We start from the raw sequence: 20,329 nt of genomic DNA, 5'->3' as shown, positions 1-20,329 counted from the left end.
GCTTGTCGCTGCACGAGGTTGTTCTGGAATAGCTCCAGCATCTGAAAGTCAATATTTCTGAGCTGCAGCCTCAGGCTGCCTTGAAGAGCCACGGAGATCTGGGGTTAGTGGGGAGATCTCTTCCCATTGCAGTAAGAAGACCGTGTTGATGTTTATTATCTCTCAAAGTAGACTAACATGTTACAAGGCCTCCTTTTTCTGGGATAAACATTCAGATTGACATTTATTGAGGAATAACCATTCTGTTTGCATTTAGCATAATGCATATAGCATTTTTGTTGCATGTTAGTCTAATGCAAATCATAGAATTGTAGAATCATCAAATAGTCTGGGTTGGAAAGGACCTTTAAGGGTCATCTAGTCCAACCCCCCTGCAATGGGCAGGGACATCTTCAACTCGAGCAGGTCGCTCAGAGCCCCGTCCAACCTGACCTTGGATGTTTCCAGGGATGGGGCATCCACCACGTCCCTGGGCAACCTGGGCCAGGGTTTCACCACCCTCAGCATAAAACATTTCTTCCTTAGATCTAGTCTGAATCTCCCCTCTTTCAGTTTAAAACCATTCCCCCTTGTCCTATAGCTACAGGCCCTGCTAAAAAGTCTGTCCCCGTCTTTCTTATCAGCCCCTTTTAAGTATTGGAAGGCCACAAGAAGGTCTCCCTGGACCCTTCTCTTCTCCAGGCTGAACAACCCCAACTCTCTCAGCCTTTCCCCATAGCAGAGGTGTTCCAGCCCTCAGACCATTTCCGTGGCCTCCTCTGGACCCGCTCCAACAGGTCCATGTCTGTCTTGTGCTGGTGGGGACCCCAGAGCTGGACACAATACACCTGTACAGCTGTACTGCTGTCTGTAAATATGGCAAAGCCCTAAAAGTCACAATATCAAGGGCACATGGTGGCGTGAAGCGTGTACAGGCAGCTTCTGCCGAGCAGACGGCGTGCTGTGAGGATGTCTTGGCATATCTGCAATAATTTCATCATCTGCATGAATGTGAAGATGCTCAGCACTGATTTGAATTCATTTTTGGTGCATTGGTTGGACCACATTAAACACCTGCTTGACTGCTGCCATCCAGAATTGTAGGGCTTTTAGTTTGGTTTAGCTGAACTGACTTTAGGGGCAAATTCAGAACCTGAGTTAAAAGCTAATTTTAATTTTAGAGGAAGGTTAGGTTGCTTCTGGTAAAATAAATGGTCCCAGCAAGCTAAGTATATTGACTTAAGTACATCATATAGTACAATTTAAACAGGACTGGGATTTGGGTACAAAGCCTTAGTCCTGCTTAGCCTCCCAACAGAAGCTGGAGGATAGGGAAATACATTGAAAGCACTTAAAACACACTGTCTTGCGTAAGGGTTTTGCTTCAGCTGTTTGTCCACCTACAAAAGAGAAAGGGATATTGCTAAAGTTATGGTTGCACCAACCCCACCCATGGTTTTGTCTCCTTTTCATGGAAGGAGGAGCACATGGAGGAAGATGTGGCGTGTGTCTCTGGTACAGACAATGTACAGCCTTGCTGCTGTGGAGAGATGCGCTCCGTATAGTCTTGCCAGCTGTCTCAAGTTGTAATGAACTAGTGCTCATCTTGATTTAAATATGTCTCCCGATGCCTCTTTAGGTCTTCAACTTGGTTCTTGCAGAGGTCCAGGCTTTGCCAGTTTTTTTAAATAGAAGGCGAGCGAGGGTGTAGGCAAGAAATGATCGGGTTGGGAAGGAAGAGGCTACTCAAGGGAGTGCCATGCTGAGGGTGGCTTGAGCAGAAGTATGGTGGCATCTGTAAGGGTGGCAGCCAAGGGAAAAGCAATCTGCCCACAGCTCTAGGGAGTTAAAGGTTGGTCAGCATTACCTTGATGGTGGAGCAAGTTCTCTTGGAAGCCATTTCTGTGGACGTGGATGACACAAAGGTGGTTGGGAGTGGCCAACATGGATTTACCAAGGGCGAATCATGCTTGACCAACCTGATTGCCATCTGTGATGATATGACTACGTATCTGGATGATGGGAGCATCTGCCTTGACTCTAGCAAGGTTTTTGACACATTCTCACATGGCATCATTGTGTCCAAGTTGGGACATTAGAGTCTAGACAGGGACACTTCTAGGTGGGTAAAAAACTGGATCATCAGGCTCAGAGGGTGGGGATTAATGGTTCATACCCACCCTGATGGTTGGCTGCAAGGGGAGCTCCTCCCAGGCCCATCCTGGGACCTGTCCTGTTCCATAGCCTTGTCAATAACCCGCGGAGGAGACAGAAGTCACCCTTATCAAGTCCACAGGCAAGCTGCTCTGCTTGAGGTCAGGGCTCACATTCAGAGCGACCTGGACAGGCTGGAGGAGTGACGACAGACTGGCAAGAACCTCTGGAAGATCAGCAAGGCCAGATGTAGCAGCTGGGATGGACTAAACTGCTCTGGGCAGTGGCTGGCTGGGTGACAACTCTGCTGAGGACCCAGGAGTCCTGGGCAACTCTATGCTAAATGCAGATGAGCAGTACGCCTTGGTAGCAAGGGAGTCTGGTAGCATCCTGGGCTATAGCACCATGCCCATAGCCGGTAGGTCAAGAGGAGCAATTATTCTTCATTAGACCACAGCTGGGCAACTGTGTGTAGTTTGGGGCTCTCCAGGACAAGAAAAACTTGAAAAACTTGAGCGAGTCCAGTGGAGAGCCACCAGGATGGTCAGGGGCTGGAGCACATGATGTGTGAAGAGAAGATGAGGGAGCCGGGCTAACTTTGCCTGGAGAAGAGAAGGTTTTTGGGGAGACCTCGGGACACCCTTCCAATACCGAAGCAGCACAAGTGCAGCACTGCCGTAGGACCAGTCGGCCTTTTGGTTAGAGCAGGTTTTGCTTTCTGAAAATTTCTGGGTATGATTTTACCCATCAGGACTTCTGGCATGCGATTTGGTCCCTGTAGACCCATGTCTGTGCAAACCCTTAATGCTACCTCCCTCCTCCACTTCAGAAACTAATTTGGGTTGACCTTTCTAGATTATCCCCATACCAGCAGAGTTCAGGAGTTGTTTAAGGTGCTGCTTTTGTAGCACTTCTGCAGACGTTCATGGGAAACCCATGGTGGTGGTTTGGTATCTACACCTCTTTGCAGCCAGGGCAGAAGAGCAACTTGTACCTGTGCTTGCAGCTCAGTTTGCAGCTTGATTTAAACGGTGAGCTGTGTCAAGATGTGTAAGCAATCAGGGGCTGCTGAGAAATGAGTGCGTGTTCCCTCCTGCTCCATCCTTTTTCGGGGGAGGACAGCAGCCTTTGGCTGAGTTTGGTTGAAGCTCTCAGCCCACCCCGGTGAAGTCTGGTGGGAACATCATAGGAAAGCCACCTGTGAAGGTGAGATTTTCTTTGATTGCCTTGCTTTGGTTTTCACTCAAACTGATCGATCGTTGATTTAGGCTCCTTTAAAGCAGAATAATAGGCTTTTGGTACTATGTTAACTAAATCGGTGAAGGAGGAGGAGGAGGAGGACCTCTTTGCTTCCACTTTGCACCCAACAGTGAGAGGTGCTGTCTCAGTAAAACCACTTATGTGACTGTTTATTTTGATGTAGGTTGTCCTACAGCTGTCAAGATATCTGTGGCTTCACCAGGCAACGCAGCAACTTCATTACTGTCACTTTGCTTCCTTGCTGCTGGCATCCCATGTAAATCCAGATGCTAAAATGTGCAGCAAAGGCCACCTTCTGGTGGCTCCTGCTGGTACCACCTGCTGGTAGCAGCCTCCAAGTGTCTAGTTCCCCAAGTTATTGTCTTGGAAAGATCACTGGAGTGAGCATGGAGACGTTCCTCTGAACTAGGGCAGCTGGTTGTGCCGGTACTGAGTGTCTGGGTGGTGGCTTGAACATCACACGTCCCATTGGGTACGAAGTTTTGAGGGTTGAGCGCCCATTGTGGTGGCCCAATGAAGTCTTGTTTTTTGTGTGCTCTCACTTTCTCGTTGTTGCTGTTGGAAGCAGTGGAGGGAGGAAACTTTGCTCCGGGGTTGCCATTGCAGTTTTTCTTCTCATCTCTTGTATCTTCAGACTCTGTCTTCACAGACACTCCCTTTGGTTTGTCAGCTTTGCTCTACCCTACGATGGCCAACCAGGCATCTCTTCATCTGTTTTACACAGCTGTGGGTTGCTTGGTGAATATCAGCTATAAAAAATAGCTGAGGGTCTGTTCACAGGTGGGATGTGTGTGGTCCAGGTCTGGTGCTGCTGTTGTGGCAGCAGCCTGGCATCTGGGTTTGGGGTGCGATGCACATTGGTGATGTGACCCCCAGTCCCAGAGAGCCACACGGAGCTGAAAACCCTCCATATCCATGAAACGCGGGATCTGGAGGAGTGGGGCTTATCTTCTGGAGGTGTGTAGACCTCACTGATGGCTGTGGAAGAAGCTGTTTGTCCATCTCACAGGGCTGCAGGGAATTCAGCCTTCACCCGTTGGGTTTGATGGTCTTGTTTTGGCAGTGACCTGACGGCAGTTGAGTTTTTAGAAGGAAGCTCCTGCACTCCTACCCGACTTTCCCCAGGGATGCTGCTGTATGTCTCTGCAACGCCCTGCCACCGCAGAGGAGGCTGTTCCCGTGCGTGGAGGTGCTGTAAACCGAGGAGAAGACCATCTCCTTGGGAAACCACAGGCTGGCGAGTGCTGTGACAGCCAGAGCAGACGCTGTAGCTCTGAAGGCAAGACACCAGCTTGGAGAAACCTTTGTCCTCTTCCCAAAATCAGCACAGAGCCTTATCTTCTGATAAGCCAGGGCAAGCTGAGTCAGGGCAAGTGCAGGCATTTGTAGGGGCTTTTGCTATGAAAAAAATCCGTTTGCATCCCATTTGTCTGGCGTAAAGGCAGGCAACAGTAATGATGACTTAACAGGATCATTTGCTTATCTGCAGAGGTCTCTTCGATGCAGCCGGGCTGCAGCAATGCCAATTTTCCTTCTGCAGAGGAGGGTAGGCTGGAAGGAGTACAGACAGCGGTGGGTCAGCTCCTTGAAACCTGACAAAATTACTCTGAGGGCTTTGGTCTCTTCGATGCAAACTCGACTGCAGCTGAAATCATCAGAGTAAGCCTGCTGTGAAGACGGAAGCGTGGGACTGCTGCCTGTCCTGGCCTTTGAGACTGCTAAAACCAGTGCCCGTAATGTCTTCTGCACATCCTCAACCCCCCGGACGGAGGGTACCGCTGCACCCGCCCTGGGCAGGGCACTGCTGGCATCGGGACAGAAATAGAAAGAAGAAAAGTCCTTAATCTTTATCTCCTGGTAAATTTATCTCCTTAAAATTTATCTCCTTAAAATTTATCTCCTGGTAAGGAGTGTGCTCCCACACTGGGGGTTTATTCACGGGGTAAAGTTTCAGGAGCTTGTGCTTATAGTCTTTAAAATAGCAAAGGCAGGGATGCTCCGAGAGCCTTCCTGGGCCAGGCATGGGCGTGCGGGTAATCCTGCACTTTGGTCTGACTCTGCCTGCACCCAGGGAGCTCCAGGAATACATCAGGTCTCCTGGGAGGGAGTGAAAATGACAGCAAAAAAAAATCTCCAGCTGAGCCTGCCGGCAGCAGCAGCATTTCCACGCGGAGCTGTGATGCACTCAGCCTCTGCTCTGGGAGCGAGCAGATACCCTCCAGGGATGCTCAATGGTTTCCAGCTGCCTGGTTCATGGCAAGCAGGTGTGATGCTCTGCTAGGGGAGGATTCGGACTTGCAGCATCAGCAGGGCTGTGCTTGGGACATCAGCGGAGCAGCAGGAGGGAGGGAAGGGGTGTGCATTGGCAGATTGCGGCTCAGGGACCCCCAACCCCTCCGAAACATCTCCCTCCCTCCCGCACCGTCCCCCAAACACCCACTTAGTCTCATCAAGCACCAAAGAAGCTGAAACCATCGGATGGCAATTGCTGCTGGCTCATTCCCTCGGCTCCAGGTGCCAGGATCAAGCTCCACGTGCCCCTTTTTGGATGCTCCTCCATCCCTTCGGTTATTTTGGCAGGCTCCGAGGACGGGCGGTTTTGGCAATGCGCCCGTGCCAGGCGAAAAGCGCCCGAGAGCTGTTTGCAGCCACAGCTGATGGAGCTGTTGCTACAGAGATCTTGCCAAAAACAGCCTCCAATCAGCTCCCAACGCCTGTCTGATGCCAAGCCCTGCTCAGAGCCCGGGGAGCCAGCAAAACGATAAATAGGTGTCAGCTTATTTTGCACATAAAAACCCTGCGTTGAGTCCTGCTGGGGACGGCGATTCACAGCAGTTGCGTGGCTTATTATTTCCCTGAGTCTTTCTTGAAGCATGTGCGTTTTGTGCCGCCTGTGCAAATGTGGCATTTATCCTCCCCTGTGCTATTTCCAACCTTCCCCCTCGTCCCACGACGTACCTGGAGGTGTGCTCCAGGCAGAGCCATCACTTGGTTTCCTACCGTCTTTCCTCCTCCTCAGGTGCTGCTGCAAGCAGACGGCTTTGAAGGACCAGCTATGGCTCAGCGGGCAGCACTGACCTGTGCCAAGCTGCACCCAGGTTCACGTCTGGCCTTCCAGAGCCTTGCTTACCCAACACCAAGATTTGGAAGGTGCTTCTTTTCCCAAAGAAAATAATCAGTGTTGTCTGTCTGTCTGTCCCCACCGCCATGGGGAGTGCTGGAGATGCTGGCATCCAGCAGGGATGAAGACAGGCTGTTCAGGCATCAGGAGGACCCCTCCTCAATAGAGAAAAGGTATTTTATCCTCAGAAAAGTGTGCATTTTCATTGAATCATCAAATGGTTTGGGTCGGAAGGGACCTTTGAAGATCATCTAGTCCAACCCCCCTGCCATAAGCAGGGACATCTTCAACTAGAGCAGGTTGCTCAGAGCCCCATCCAACCTGACCTTGAACACTTCCAAGGATGGGGTAGACTCTTGGTTCCTGTTTTGCCCCAGCTGCGGTGGGATATACCCAAATATACCTTGGGTGCACGCTGTGGGAGTGGTGATTGCTCGTCTCCCAGCGGGGCGGACATTTAGGGTAACCTTCTCCACTGCTAAAAGACCAAAGTGGGGAGCTTCAAGCCGTGGGGTGTTAATGCTGATCTCAGCCCACGTTTAGACGTGATGAGCTGTTTAAAGACGTTCCTGTAGTGTACTTGGGTGTAAAGGGGATGATCCAGAAGAGCTTTCACAGAAGCTCCAGCTCCCTTGTGGCCAGGGTCCCTGGGGTATTTGGGCAGAGAAGCTTTTCTGCTGTCAGGCCCCCAGGTACTTGCAAGGCTCTTTCCTTCACCCTTTCTCCCCAGATTTTTTCCATCGGTAGGGCAGATGGGCAAGGCATCAATTTGTTTTCCATGTGAACAGCATGTGCTAAGGCATCCGCATCTCTCCGGTGTGACACGTCCACCGTGCCCTGCTTCGCGCTGGCTTGCAGGAGGGGACGAGCACAGCTGGGGAGAGCAGCAGCCCCCCCTCCCATCCAACTTCCATTTCATAACCTGCCTTCGTCTTGAATCAAACGGGTTTCGTTTCCCGTCAGCAGTAATTATCCCCATCCACTCTAACTCAGCATCCTCTGGCACGTCCAGACCATCTCCGCCGAGGTTTCTGCGCAGGCGGAGTCAACGGCTGAGCGAGTCCGTCCTGCCAAACGCCTGTCGAGATGCAGGGAGAGCAAAGATTCAGTCTGGGAGCCGCTGCTGATGCCCGGAGGCAGCGCGGTGGGAGCCAAGTGGGGGATCTCCACAGGGATCTGCGGGAGGACGGGGCGGTGGTTGCACAAACGCGGGGGTGGCCCAGCTGGCTGCGCTTGCTTCTCCAAGACAAGCTGAATTTCAGGGGGGGTCATTAAAAGTCACTCACTGAGATTTCAGCATAAATGAATAGCTGCTGAAAGCAGCAGGCGTGGAGCTTGCTGGAGAGCCAGGGACAGCCTTGCCAGCTATTTAATATTTAAGCAGCAGCATTGTCAGATTCCTGCTAGCCCGGCTTCCCATGGGCGGCGATGTAATGGAGCATTTGTCCTCTGCCCCCCCCAGTAAGCTATTTTTTCATGGTTTTTAAGCCAGAGCCTTATGAATTGTGCTTGACAAAGGTCAGACTAACGGAGCCACTGGATTAAAAGGAATACTTTTTTTACGATGAGGGTGGTGAAACCCTGGCCCAGGTTGCCCAGAGAGGTGGTCGATGCCCCATCCCTGGAAACATTCAAGGTTGGACAGGGCTCTGAGCAACCTGCTCGAGTTGAAGATGTCCCTGCTCCTTGCAGGGGGGTTGGACTAGATGACCTTTAAAGGTCCCTTCCAGCCCAAACCATTCGATGATTCTATGATTAAGGTGCTTTCTGCAATACCTGTCTCTGTCCAGTGACTTAGGGCTGCTGCTTTTCATGCCTTTTAGCTAAATGGAGATGGTGAAGCAGAGTTGACTCGTGCTTTTCTATGCAGTGATCCTGCTGTTGCGGGAACAAAGCAGCAAAAGGGCTTTGCTGGTCGGACTTTGCAGACCGGCACAAAGCTGTGCTAGACTGAAATGATGATTTGATGAGGCTAAAGCAAGGCCTAAGCAAAGTCTGGGTAGCGATCTGTGCTGTTCTTTGCGTGCCACGTCATGCTCATGGGGCTTTCATGCCATAGCTGATGGCACGTCCGAGTCTAGGTTGCCAGGAGGACCGTCGTCTGCAGAGACATTGTCCTGGTGGTGCTGCTTGAAGGTCTACAACCTTTAAGGTCTGGAAGCTTTAACGTCTGCAAGCTTTAACATCTGCAAGCTTTAACATCTGCAAGCTTTCAGGTCTGCAAGCTTTAAGCCCCCATGACTGCTCCTTTCTGAAACCATGTAGATCTTTGCTTTTGTGAGTCTGAGTCTGATTGCCGAGAGTCTGCATGGTTTGACAAGTTTCCACACTCCTGCAGCAGAAGAGGTATTTTTGCTCAGTTTGGACAGAAGCACTTGCTTCCCCAGAGGGATTTGCTGCCTGTAGTCAAGCTGTTTCCCAAATCTGAGCCAACTCTCCCCAGCTAACCAGCCCCTGGCCTGGTGGGGAAGCAGGGCAAATCTTGAGCTACTGTTGGTTTTGTGGGCTGGGTGGATGTTGCAGCACTCCAACCTGCTCGGGGCAGCACCCTCAGCTTCTTGCAGAGGTCCTTCTCCACACCAGGCTCCAGGTTTCAGCAGGAAAACGAACAGGCAAAGGAGAGTGTTTTTCTTTATTGGCAAGACCAAGGATTAAATCTTGGCTCTACAAGCCGAGGCTCAGCGTGTGGAGTCCAACCAGGATGGGGAGCTGCTCCTTGATCTGTCCCTCTTCCACCTCCTGGGGACACAGAACCTCTCTGCAGAAGCAATCCTCTCCCTCACCCCGTCCCAGGCAGGGTGGTGGCATCTTTGACCCCTTTCTTCCTCCAGACATCACAGCTTCAGGGAGAGTGCCTCTCTCTCTTCAGCAAACGTAAAATGACGTGCTAATGTCACGGCCTGTCGTCTCTGTGCTTTTGATGACAGCACGCATCATGCTCACCTTGATGCTTCATCATTTCCACAATTAACGCAGCATCGCCTTTGGCAGCTCCCTGACCATCATCACGCTGAGCTTCCACGTTTCCAGGCAGGGTCTGGTCTGGGCACCACATGCACCAACTGCTTCACCTCCTGGCCTCCAGACAAACTAGGACAGTGCGTGCTGTAATACCTTGGAGATAAGTTTTTGTTCTGGAAAGCTTCTTTTAAATGCCCTCTCACCCCCAAAATCTCCCCTTGAAGGTGAAGGGACCCTACCTGCCTGCTCTGTTCAACACAGGAGGTGTGGAGACACCTGGTCCATCCTGACTGTGGCTCCCAGTAGAGATGGAGCAGATCTCTGCATCTCAAACATCAGTAACCTTGAGACCCAGAACCAAACGTGGGTCTGCAAAATGTCTTCCAATTATCAAAGACGAAACAAAACATCACAATTCGATGTCTGTGAACTTCAGCACCCCTCAGCACGTTTGTCCTCCAGAACGGGTTATCTGGTGGAAGTGTGTCACCGGTTCCCTGATTGCCTCTTGCTTGTGGTGTGATATTTCTTTCCAGTGCAAGCCAGGCCCCCAGTTGTAGGGGCACAGGTCAGCTAGCCAGGTCTTTTTTTGGTCTTGGCAGTCTACATGCTGTGACCTCGTGGCATCTTTTTGTTCAGAACTTGCTAAAATCACCCCGAAAATAATGATTGGGACCTTAGCGGAGGGGCGAGTTTTCATCTCCTGTAAGATGCAGAAGAGCAGAGGAGATGTCCCAGGTGTTACATTGCTGTGTTCATCCTAACCTTGAAGTTTGCAGCTCACAGTGTTGCAGATGGATGCGATCCTTGCCATCAATCTCATTTGCAGCTTCACTGGTAAGAGCTGATTGCAACGATAACGAAGCCAAGTCTGACTCATCAGTACCTGGAGGAGGAGCAGTGCCACCCACAGCGTGCCGGCAGCAATTTTACTCCTGATCTGGCTCTGCTGGTGAGATGGATTTGAAGCTCTCCAGCCAATCTCCATCTTACCGCTTTGCCTGGCATTTTTGGACCATGCAGTAGCTCAAAGCGTGGATTGTATGTCAGCAAGACCTTGCTTATAGTCTGAGGTTTTCATCAATTTATCTCAAAAGGAGGAGGTGGCAGCCTAAGAGAACTTTCTTTAAAGATTACGAGGTGCTAATGTGTGTCAAGTCAGCATGTGTGTTTGAGAGCAAACCGTGTTAAACTGTTTCATCTCACCAGCCTCATGGGCTGTCCCTACTCCTGGGCATGTTTTGGAGCTCCAGTTTCAAATTCATACTGGGATAGAAAGTGCAGAAGGAGTTGCGTTAAGACAAGGGTTGTACTGTACTGTGTGCTGCATGAAATACCAAATTGGGAGCAGAATCTCCCTCCTTAAATATTTCATCCAGGTTTTGAAGCCAGATGTGAATAACCTCCATTCACCTATGAGCTCACACATCCCTCACCTCCTGAATCCAGCTGGCACGGCCAGAATATTAAAAGCCGCATAACTCTGCGGCTGCTTCAACAGCCTTTGCTGTGTTTGGAAGAACCTTTGCACCAACTGATTGAAAAGCGTCTGAAATTCCAGCAGCTGCACGTTGGCCGAGGAGCAGCCGACGTCGTTGCTGGGAATTTACAGTCGGCTCGTTTTCTGGTAACTGGCTGGCCAGATGCTTGCGGTGCTGCTCTATGCTCCTCAGGTCTTCCTGTCAGGTGAGCATGAGAAGAGACAGAGATTTTGGGAGCCAGCGTCTGGAGGAGACTTCATCCCCCTCTTGCTCCTAGATTCCCATTGCCTTTAGCAAGGAAAGTTTGCCCTGAGATGCAAGGAGACATGCTGGGTGCCCTTACTTGCAAGTGTTTTGAAAAATAGGAGGCCAGAAGGAACGGCTGATGATCAGGTGAATTTTTTTATTATTTTTCTTGGAGGGGAGAGGAAGAAGTGAGGTGCACAGCGGGTAGAAAACTTCTGGAATTTGTTGCGGTGGGAAGCTGTGGAGGCTGATATTGCTGTATGTTCAGGAAGGGATTAAACAAATTGAGGACAACCAGTCCATAAACATCTCTGAAGTGGATGCGTTGGAGGAGGCCTCCCTGCTCTCACCCCTAACGCAGGGACTGGGTGCTGGGGGGCACGAAGGCATGGACCGCAGGCAGCAACCGGGGTCATGAGCTCTCCATAAACAGCATCTCTTGCTGCCATGGTTTGAAGTAGAGTACTGGGCTGGAGACACCATTGCTCTGACCCAGGAGGACATTTCTGACCTTGCAGATCTTTCCAAAAGGTCCATGAAGTAGGGCAAATGGACAGATTTTGCATAGTGTGGTCCTGAAGTCTTTGGTTCCTGGGGAAACCTGGAGAAAAGAGTTTCAGCTCCCACAGCACCAGGGATTTGCACAGATGACATAGTACTCGAAGGGTTTCCAGGCCATGGTTGGGCAGGGATGCTACTACCAGAAGAGAAAACTGTTTGCCATGAGGGTCTTTCCCTTGCTCGGCTTTGATCACAAGAACTTGCCTGAAGTAGACCTTCCTTGAGGTCTTCTCCAACGTCCATTGCCTTTCTCTTCAGTAAACATTGGCTATGTCCTCTTTCAGCAGCGGGGCTCTTTGTTAGGAAGCTTCCTGAGCATTAATTCCCTTCCATCCAGGGCTTTGCCCCTTGGGGAGGAGAATCTGTAACCATGGATCTGGGTACAGCATCAGGCATGAGAGCTGATGCCTTTCTCTTGAGAAGACACTGGGCATCGTGGAGGAGGAGGTGCTCTCATTCACGTGCACTTGAGAGGAAAAAGGGATTAAGCAATTCAACACAATAATTTCAGGGCTCGGAAGTCTCATTAAAACTAGCTTTGACAGAAGCTTAATTTTATTGCCTCTTGCTTGAATAAAATTTTTGAGGTCTATTCTATTAAGAAGATTTGTTTCTTTTTCTTCTTCTGAAACATCTGATCTGAATTTTATTAACGCAAGCATCTTAATGTGTACATAGGGGGGTTTTAACGCTGTTTCTTCGAAAACTGCTCAAAACAAAGTTATTTCTCCAGATGTTTGCTGTTACGTTTCGATGCAGAGCAAATGTCTAATAATTTGCTCAGTGCCATGTGTTTTCTGAACGAGCCTGATTATTTGCACATCCCCACAGTGAAGGACTGTTAAGGCAAAAAAAGACCTTTCCTGTGCTCATTGAGCAAATATTGGCAACGAGTACGAACAATATTGGAAAACATTGCCCTTAGACAAAGACTAATACCTGGTCGTGTGCCTCGTTGGGAGGTGCTGGAGGGTCTCAGCATTGATGCTAGGCTGCTGGGCAAGCAAGAAGCCAAAAGGAAGGTGGAGCAAGAGTGTGTTTGCTCTTCCAGGAGAGGCTTTAAGGTGGTGCTAGTCCAAAACGCAGCCTGTAAATGCCATCCTGCACCTCCCGGTGCTTCTTTCCAGGTCTCTCCAACAAGTGCTCTCAGGTAAGGTGTCTCTTGGAATAGGTTGGTAGCTGTTGGCACTGTGACCTTCTCCGTCTTCTGGGAGCGAGGGCTCTGTGGGCTCAGATGTAACCGACAGCAACATGGTGGACAAAAATGTGCCAAAAAGGGCTTTTCTGGGGCTCGCCACCTCTGCCCGTGTGGGCTCTGACCATCTGAGATGAGCGAGGAGCGAGAGCGATGGTTGAGACACGAGGAGGGGCTGCACTTGGAAATGACCATGGGTGGGACAAAGCTATGAGATGTTTAGGATCTGTCCAGGCATGTCTACAGCTGTTCTTCAGAAATAAGCATAGTTTAAGGAACAATGTGGTGTTTCCAGGGTTTGTAATGAAGCTGGAGACCACAGCCATGGAGGGCTTGGTCATCATCTGCTAAACAACTGATTAATGACTCAAAGCTTGATGCGAGGAGGTGGGAGTAGGGCCCAAGTGCAGAGCCCAGACTGGCGGGGACCGGGAGCTCATCTCTGTGGATGCATCTTCATTAATCCTAAAGTGAAGGAGACTTTAATAAGGGCATGCGCGCGTCGCAGTCACCGTTGGTAACTCCTTGTTCACTATTACTGTATTGCAGTTCGTCGCCTTCCGGAGTGTTTGAGAAAGAATATGACATTTATCGGGATTACAGTGCGGAAGGTCAACTCCTCCACTACAGGTAGCCGAAATTTCCCTCCAGTACCGGGGTTGGGGTCTGCAACGCGGCCTCAGCGGTGAGGTGGGGGTGTGGGACAGCCCGTGTGCTACCGGCTGAGCTGCGGGGACGGGGAAGCGAGTAACACCGGTGTTTTCTTTGTGCTCTTCTGATCCTCCTCCCCATCCCCTTCCCTTCATGTGTTATGTTTTTTAGCTTTACTACCACCCTTAAATAAACCTTAAGATATATTTTGATGGTTCTTTGGAGCAGGGACCATCCATCCCCTTTATGGAGTGGTCCCCGTTTGAGTGGTTCCTACCCATGACCAGAAACTGGAGCAGGACAGGAGGAGCACCAGGGCTGTCCGGTGGTGGGGTCACACCTCAGGGTGAGCTCCTGGTCTGTGGGGTTTCATTAGGCTCCATCATCAGTTCAGGAAGGGGCAGGACTCACCCGGTGCTGTTGGTCCATCCCAACGCCTGCCGTCACGGTGGGGTGGTGGCTTGAACATCTCTCCACACTGAAACCAGTTTCTAGGCTCTTTCCTAGGATTTTTGCATTGAATGTAAGCCAGTTTGTGTGGGTATGGATTTAATCCGTTGCCGCAGCAAGCCCAGCTGATTCAGTGTACTGTCTCCGTAAAGGCTTGGAGGTGGGAAAGCCTCCTGAGAAACGAAGCCATCTCTTCCAGCCTGTGGGTCCAACTGCTTTTCAGAGTCTGTTGGTAAGACAGATATGAGCTTTCTCTTGCTCGGATCAGGATTTCAGGTGCTAAAGCAAACGACCATCTCCAGTTTTCATTGATTTATGTCGCTAGAAAATAATACGGTGTCGTGCTTGTCTTCGTTACGGCTCAAAATACCCCTCAGAGTTTGCACAAGTGGTTGAGCTATACAAACACCGTGACTTCTCATTAGTACAGATGTGGACTAATGCCTTGGACATGGGCAAAAATCACCAGAATTGATGATGTCTGAGTAGATGATCAGAGGTGGGGAACGATCATGTGCTGGGCTCCTGGAGCCTGGCCCAGCGCCTGCACCGCTGCTTTCAAAACAAGCTTTTTGCCTTCAAAACCCAGGCAGGGATGGATTTAGGGGGGCTGAGAAATTGCTCTTGATAGAGCCCAGATGGCTCCTTGGCCACCCTTTCTTGGTGGCCAAAGGAAGCATCTTAGCTGACCCACCTCGTCCTGCCCCGGAGCATTTGGGATATGTCCCTCTTGGTCACCACCTGCCAGGATAGAGGTGGTGGTGAGGCTCTGCAAACTCTGGGACCTCCCCACGGACCCAGACAGACCCATTTCACCCTGACCCCATCCCAGCCTGCGCAGGTAGGGTTTTTGGTACCTACTGGCATCATCTAGATCAAATCAGGCAGGAATAGGAAGGATAATCGCATGCCCTGGATGCTTTTACTAATGTAGACCTGCAAACAAGTGGTGGCCTGAAGCCTTTCTCTGTAACACCACATTCATCCCAATTCCTACCTTTAAGACAGCAGGGCTACAGACTACGGTCGAATTTTGGGGATTTTGGAGTTGATGCCTGCCTGGTTGCTCTGGGCTTTGACAAATACCCCCAGTTTCTGTGCTTTTTTAGAGATGCAGGTGAGTTGAAGCACCTCGAGCTCTTGCTTTGCTTTCCGTGCTGGCAGCAGGGACCGGGAGGGCACAATGCTCTGCGTTCCCTTCCCCGGCGTGATGCTCTGCGTTTCCTTCCCCGCTGCTCTGTGATGGCACGGGTTGGCCAGCCGGTCCACGTCAGCGTGGTTTGCAGCAATCTCCATCCTGGTTCAAGACACATGCAAGCGGAAAATCACCCAACGGCGTTGGCTGTGTGCCATCCTGCCGGCCCTGTAATTCACTGCTTCTGCAGTGACCTCCCAGGAGCGTCAGAATTAATTGCCACTTAAGCAAGAGGGGGGAAAAACAAGCTTTCGAGGAGGGGAAACAAATAGGGTTATGGTATCTGGTGTTTGTCCCCACCAGCAGGAATACTCACCGGGAGCACCGGGTGAGCTCAGAGAAACCTGCCCATGGACAGTTTTACTCTGAAGCATCCTTTCTGCGTGCTGGGTGGATGCAATTCCCTGTCTGCAGGCAGGAGAAGTGAGGAGGAGTGGAAGGGAGTGATTTGGCAGGTCTGGATCCGCTGTTTGGTTTGGAAATGGGGTTTACAGGTGCCTCCTCTGCTCTGCTGTTAGGCATCGAGCACGCTTCGGTCGGAGGTGGCAGCGGGAGCTGAGCCTGCATCCTTGGGCACAGCCGAGCGAGATGGAACGGTGACAGGGACACGGAGCAGTGACAGGGACACGGAGCAGTGACAGGGACACGGAGCAGTGACAGGGACATGCCACTCTCTATCCTGAGCAGTTTTTTCTGCAAACGGGGTTAGTGATTTGGCACTGATGGGTTCTGACCCGCTGCCAGCCGGGTGGCGGTGCCGGATACAAGCTGCAGTCAGAGACGAGGGACAATGCGGGTTTTGGGGACAACGGTCACCACCCGCCAGCTGGCTGATGCCCGTGGCTGCCCAAGCAATTAAAAGATTAAATTTCACTGCGGTTAGCACACATGACCTGTTTGCATCAGCATGTGCTTTGCTGCAGGAGATGCCTCCCATCTTCCCAACCCCAACTTTACCGCCTGTAAAAAGCCACGGACAGCCCTTGCCACCCTCCCCCCAGTCAATTCCAGCCAGGAAGCTAATTAGCAGCTTTGCTTAATTAGCTGAGAGTGGACTTCCTTCTGGAAGAACGGGTCTCAAGTGCCCTCTGTCTGGGGGCTGCCAATTGAGATGGAGAGAGGAGCCGACACAGCCTGGGGTGGGGGTTTTTTTAACCATGTAAGTGCCACATGCACGCTGCTTTGGCACTCATAAAAGCTGAAATCAAAGCTCACCGCACGACAGCAGGGATGATTTCATAGTAATGGGGTTAATTTTAAGGAGAAGGGTGCATGCACAGTCTGAAAATCACCCTGCATAAGGGCATCTCGGTTTCGTCTCCTCCAGAGCTTAGCTGGCAGCTCTTCCTTGGATAGACCAAGGCTGGGCAGATCACAGAGGGTGCAAAGGGCATTTCTGGGGGGACGATGGTGGGCAGCACCCATGGCACGGGGGAGGCCACCTGGAGCCCAAAGTCAGTGTCTGCCTCTGGATGGCTCAGAGGGATGCATGCGTGGTCCCTCGTGGGAATGGGAAGACCCTTGATGTACCTCTGTCTGAAGTGGCCAAGACCTGGGTGGGGGGACCGCAGTCCAGACACCTCTTTCTGATGCTCAGGGAAAGTTTTTTGGGAAAGGCTGGTGCTCCAGCACCCTTGGCCAGGTTGCAAAGGGATGAGGAAATCTCTCCTCTTCCCCTGTGCTTCCCACGGGCTCATGCCAGTGCTGAGGTGGCGATTGTGAAACAGGCTGGCACCCAACCAGAGCTTTAAAGACTCCATCGTGGTGTGAACTGAGCCCTCGAGCACTTCCACCAGAGCAACGCTGTCCCAGCTCCTCCAGCTCCAGCTCTGGGATCCAGCCACTTCCAAACGCCGTTCGTGAAATGATCCTGGAGGCTTCACAGTTGGGTGGGAGATCAGGTCTCCAGCCCCACAGCCTTCTCAGGTCCTCCCAACCCTCTCCTCCTCACCAAGTCTTGCGTTAGTCCCACAGGTTTTTCTCAAAGCCAAGATAAGAGGTGGGCAGACAGTGGACTTGGCAGAGGGACAGAGGATTGAATTACACAAGGTGTCTGTTGGTCTCTGGTGGCTGAGGAAGCTTGGTGAGACCTAGGCTGTGGGCCGCTCCCTTCTGGGCATGTGTCCACTCACTTCCATCACCTCCTCCCCTCTGGCTGGGAAGGGAGAAGCTGGAGGACTTACAGATGTTTGGACAAAGAGTGGGAGCAAGGTGGCTTGTGAGGGGACAGCTGTCCTCGTGTGAAGGCTGGGTACAGGCAGATGGAGAAGCAGGAGGTTGGCTGATGGGAGAGAGGTCCTGTGGGGTTCAGCTGGGAGACCACCCTCATCTATGGCATCGTCATCCCCAAGTGCAGCTTTGGGGTTCAGCTGCCTGGGTCACCCCAGGAGCTGCAGCAGCATCCTCAGGAGCAGGCAGGGATTTTTTCCGCTTCCTTGACGGCGCTGGCTCGGTGCTCCCGGCCAACAATTGCTATGAGAGATTTTCTAATATAATGAAGATTAGTGGGTGTCATTAAGAGGATGACGTCTTGCTCCGTCTGTCTAGAAGGCATTTGTAGGAAAGCCCTTGAATCCAAATCCCATCGAGACAGGCAATTACGATAACCGTTCTTAACCCTTTCCTCTTTATTCCTTCTGGTTTGTGGTCCCTGGAGCCCAGTTGCTTAATGTCCTCATTTTTCCTACCATGGTCCCGTTGAGAGGGTTGAACTCTGCTAATCCGTGCAGTTGCTTTTGTCAATACGTCTGTTTTCCATGTGGGACAAATCCCAGGTCTCTGTTGTTGTCCCTGTGTTGGCCAGTCAATGGGTGGAGTGTCCAAGGCTGCTATAGCTGGTCTTCAGATGAGACACCTTCAACTTGCTCCTCTGAATTTGTCTCCTCTCCCAGCACACAGCTGCTCTGCTCCTGTGACCCTCTTTGTTCCATACTGCTGATCGGGTAGATGTCATGTACCACGTGCAGGTGGTCCGGGCTTTGTGGCCACCAGGAAGATGCTGGAGCTTCTTGGTGGAGGGAAATGCAGTGTATTGGACATGGAGCACAGCAGCAAAGCATTAACGACCCTTTTCTCCCTTTCTGCTCCCTGGGAAATGGGAGGTTCATTTCTTGGGGACTTTCCAAGAACAGAAGAACCAGACCTAAAAATGTGCCCCGGTCCCTGCTGTAGGCTCCTCTGCTCTGAGAGAAGTTGAGAAATCTGCTCGCTTGAGTATGCAGTGTCCAGCTCTTAGGGAGACTTCCAGTTTGGCTTGGCTGTTTGTTCTGTAACTCTTAGGTCAGATGTGGAAGCAGAGATCACTGGACTGTCCTCCAGCGGTGGAGCAGCTGGAATAGCTCCTCAGGGCCTGGGCTTGCTGCTGCCATGTGAGCCCCTGCCTGTCCACCCCTTCTTTCTACTCCCAGCTGCAGTGATGGCAACGTGCATACTTCAAAGCTGTGGAGAAACCCCTGTTCTGTGCTTCAGAGCTGGAGAAGCTGTGGCCACCCACTGCAAATTGTGTCTGTGCCTGGTTATATCTCCAGCTCTGCCCTCTCGCTCACCCTGGCTTTGTCTCTTTGGTAGAGAGATAGGATGTCCAACCCATGAGCAGGGAGGAGTGGATCCTGTTTCTGCTGGGGATATGTTAGGAGAGCGGGACAGCAACTGCTTCATCTGCATGGGATCCTTGTAATGTTCTTGACGTGGTCTTCCTCAAGTTGTCCTGGACCTTCCCAGCCAGGAGAGTTTAAAGAGGTCTTTGATATTCTCATGGTTTTCAACATCTCATGGTGAACAGGAGTCACTTCACAGCTGACCGTCTAGCAAAGCAAGTAGGGAAGTGAGGAGAGAATTGGGGTTGGCTTCCAAAAGACCTGGCACCATCTCTCTGATAGGTGCACAGAGCCTCGTGTGGCCCATCAGGCACCTGAGGTTTCGGAGTTGGTTGTGTGTCTGTCTGCTGGGCAACCTGTTTTGAGACATGGCTGCAGTTTGCCACCCTTCTATGGTTCTCTTCATCTCTTGGCTCTCGTGCGGGTTGTGTGCTCCAGATGTTGCTAGATTAATTCTCTAGCCATGGGAGTGTTTAGTGTCCAACTCCTGCACTGACCATGTTCAGCCCTTCTCCATCTGGGCACAGAGTAGCTGATTGTTGGTGCCGTGGTGCCTTCACATGGATGCGGGGAATGGGTTTAATTTGCACTGTTGGCAAAGAGGTTACGTGAGGCCAGGTACCAAATTCGGGAGGAGACTTGTAGGAGCTTGCAAGAAGCCTGGGGCAGAGGTGAGGAGTCACCACATCAGACTTTGAACGTGGCTCCTGCCAGCTGGCCATGCACTGGGTATGTAGGAACAAATACAGCCATGACACCAGGGAGGAGAAGATCTCCAACACCTTCTGGTTGCAACCTCTGAATTCATCTGAGCTTCCTGAGGAAGCCCATATCCCAGAGCCACCCTGAGGACAGGAGCTCAGCATCTCTGGGCTGAAGCTCCCTTCGCTGCCGGTGTCAATTTTAGCCAAGGCGGCTGCGAGGCCACATTCCTCTTCCAACGATGACAAAGATGCATCTCAAGTGTGCCCACAGACATTTGCTGGCCGAGAAGACACCTGCCCAGCAGAAGTGGCGTGGTGGCCGTCCCAGCTGTCCCACACAGGGACATGTGCTGCTGCCAGCTGCTCGATTTATCCGCCACCTCGTTCTGCTCAGGCTTCATCATTTACGGCTGTGAGTTAAGACCTCAGCTTAAGGCGTTTCTGTAAATAAATGTGCCTGTTCCTGATATTTAAAGGTAAATATGTTGCCTGGTTTCTTTAGAAGTAATGAGGAGGCGCAGACCTAATACCAGTGATTTCTTGGAAGACCATGAGATTAAAATCCTGTATTTTGGAGCAAAACTGAAGAGTGGCTTGGAGGATTCATCAGTGTTCTTGGATGTACCACTGTGGTGTAACCTCCTGGGCTGGGACTTCTGCCCCAAGTCCTCTAAGTCTCCGTGGGGCAGAGGGGAGTCAATCCCAGGCTCTCCCTTCCTCTCCAGAAGGAAACAGCTGGTGTTTCCTTCTCAAATATAACTTGGAGCCTGGACCG

General features: G+C 51.3%; 1 protein-coding gene across 5 annotated transcripts in view; it reads left to right on the top strand.

Annotated features, from left to right (window-relative positions):
* Positions 1–20,329, top strand: part of ARHGAP39 (Rho GTPase activating protein 39) — a 149,286-nt gene that overhangs the window by 98,085 nt on the left and 30,872 nt on the right. For 4 of the 5 annotated variants that reach the window (XM_072851778.1, XM_072851777.1, XM_072851775.1 and 1 more), the window contains exon 3: positions 13,508–13,588. The exons of the other annotated variant lie outside the window; for it this stretch is intronic. In XM_072851778.1, the coding sequence (XP_072707879.1) occupies positions 13,508–13,588 (81 nt within the window). The remainder of the gene's footprint in view (positions 1–13,507; positions 13,589–20,329) is intronic. 5 annotated transcript variants of the gene reach the window in all.

The sequence above is a fragment of the Ciconia boyciana genome, chromosome 2 (genome assembly GCF_034638445.1).
Source record: "Ciconia boyciana chromosome 2, ASM3463844v1, whole genome shotgun sequence".
Taxonomy (NCBI): Eukaryota; Metazoa; Chordata; class Aves; order Ciconiiformes; family Ciconiidae; genus Ciconia; species Ciconia boyciana.
This window is presented reverse-complemented; position numbering and strand designations above follow the sequence as displayed.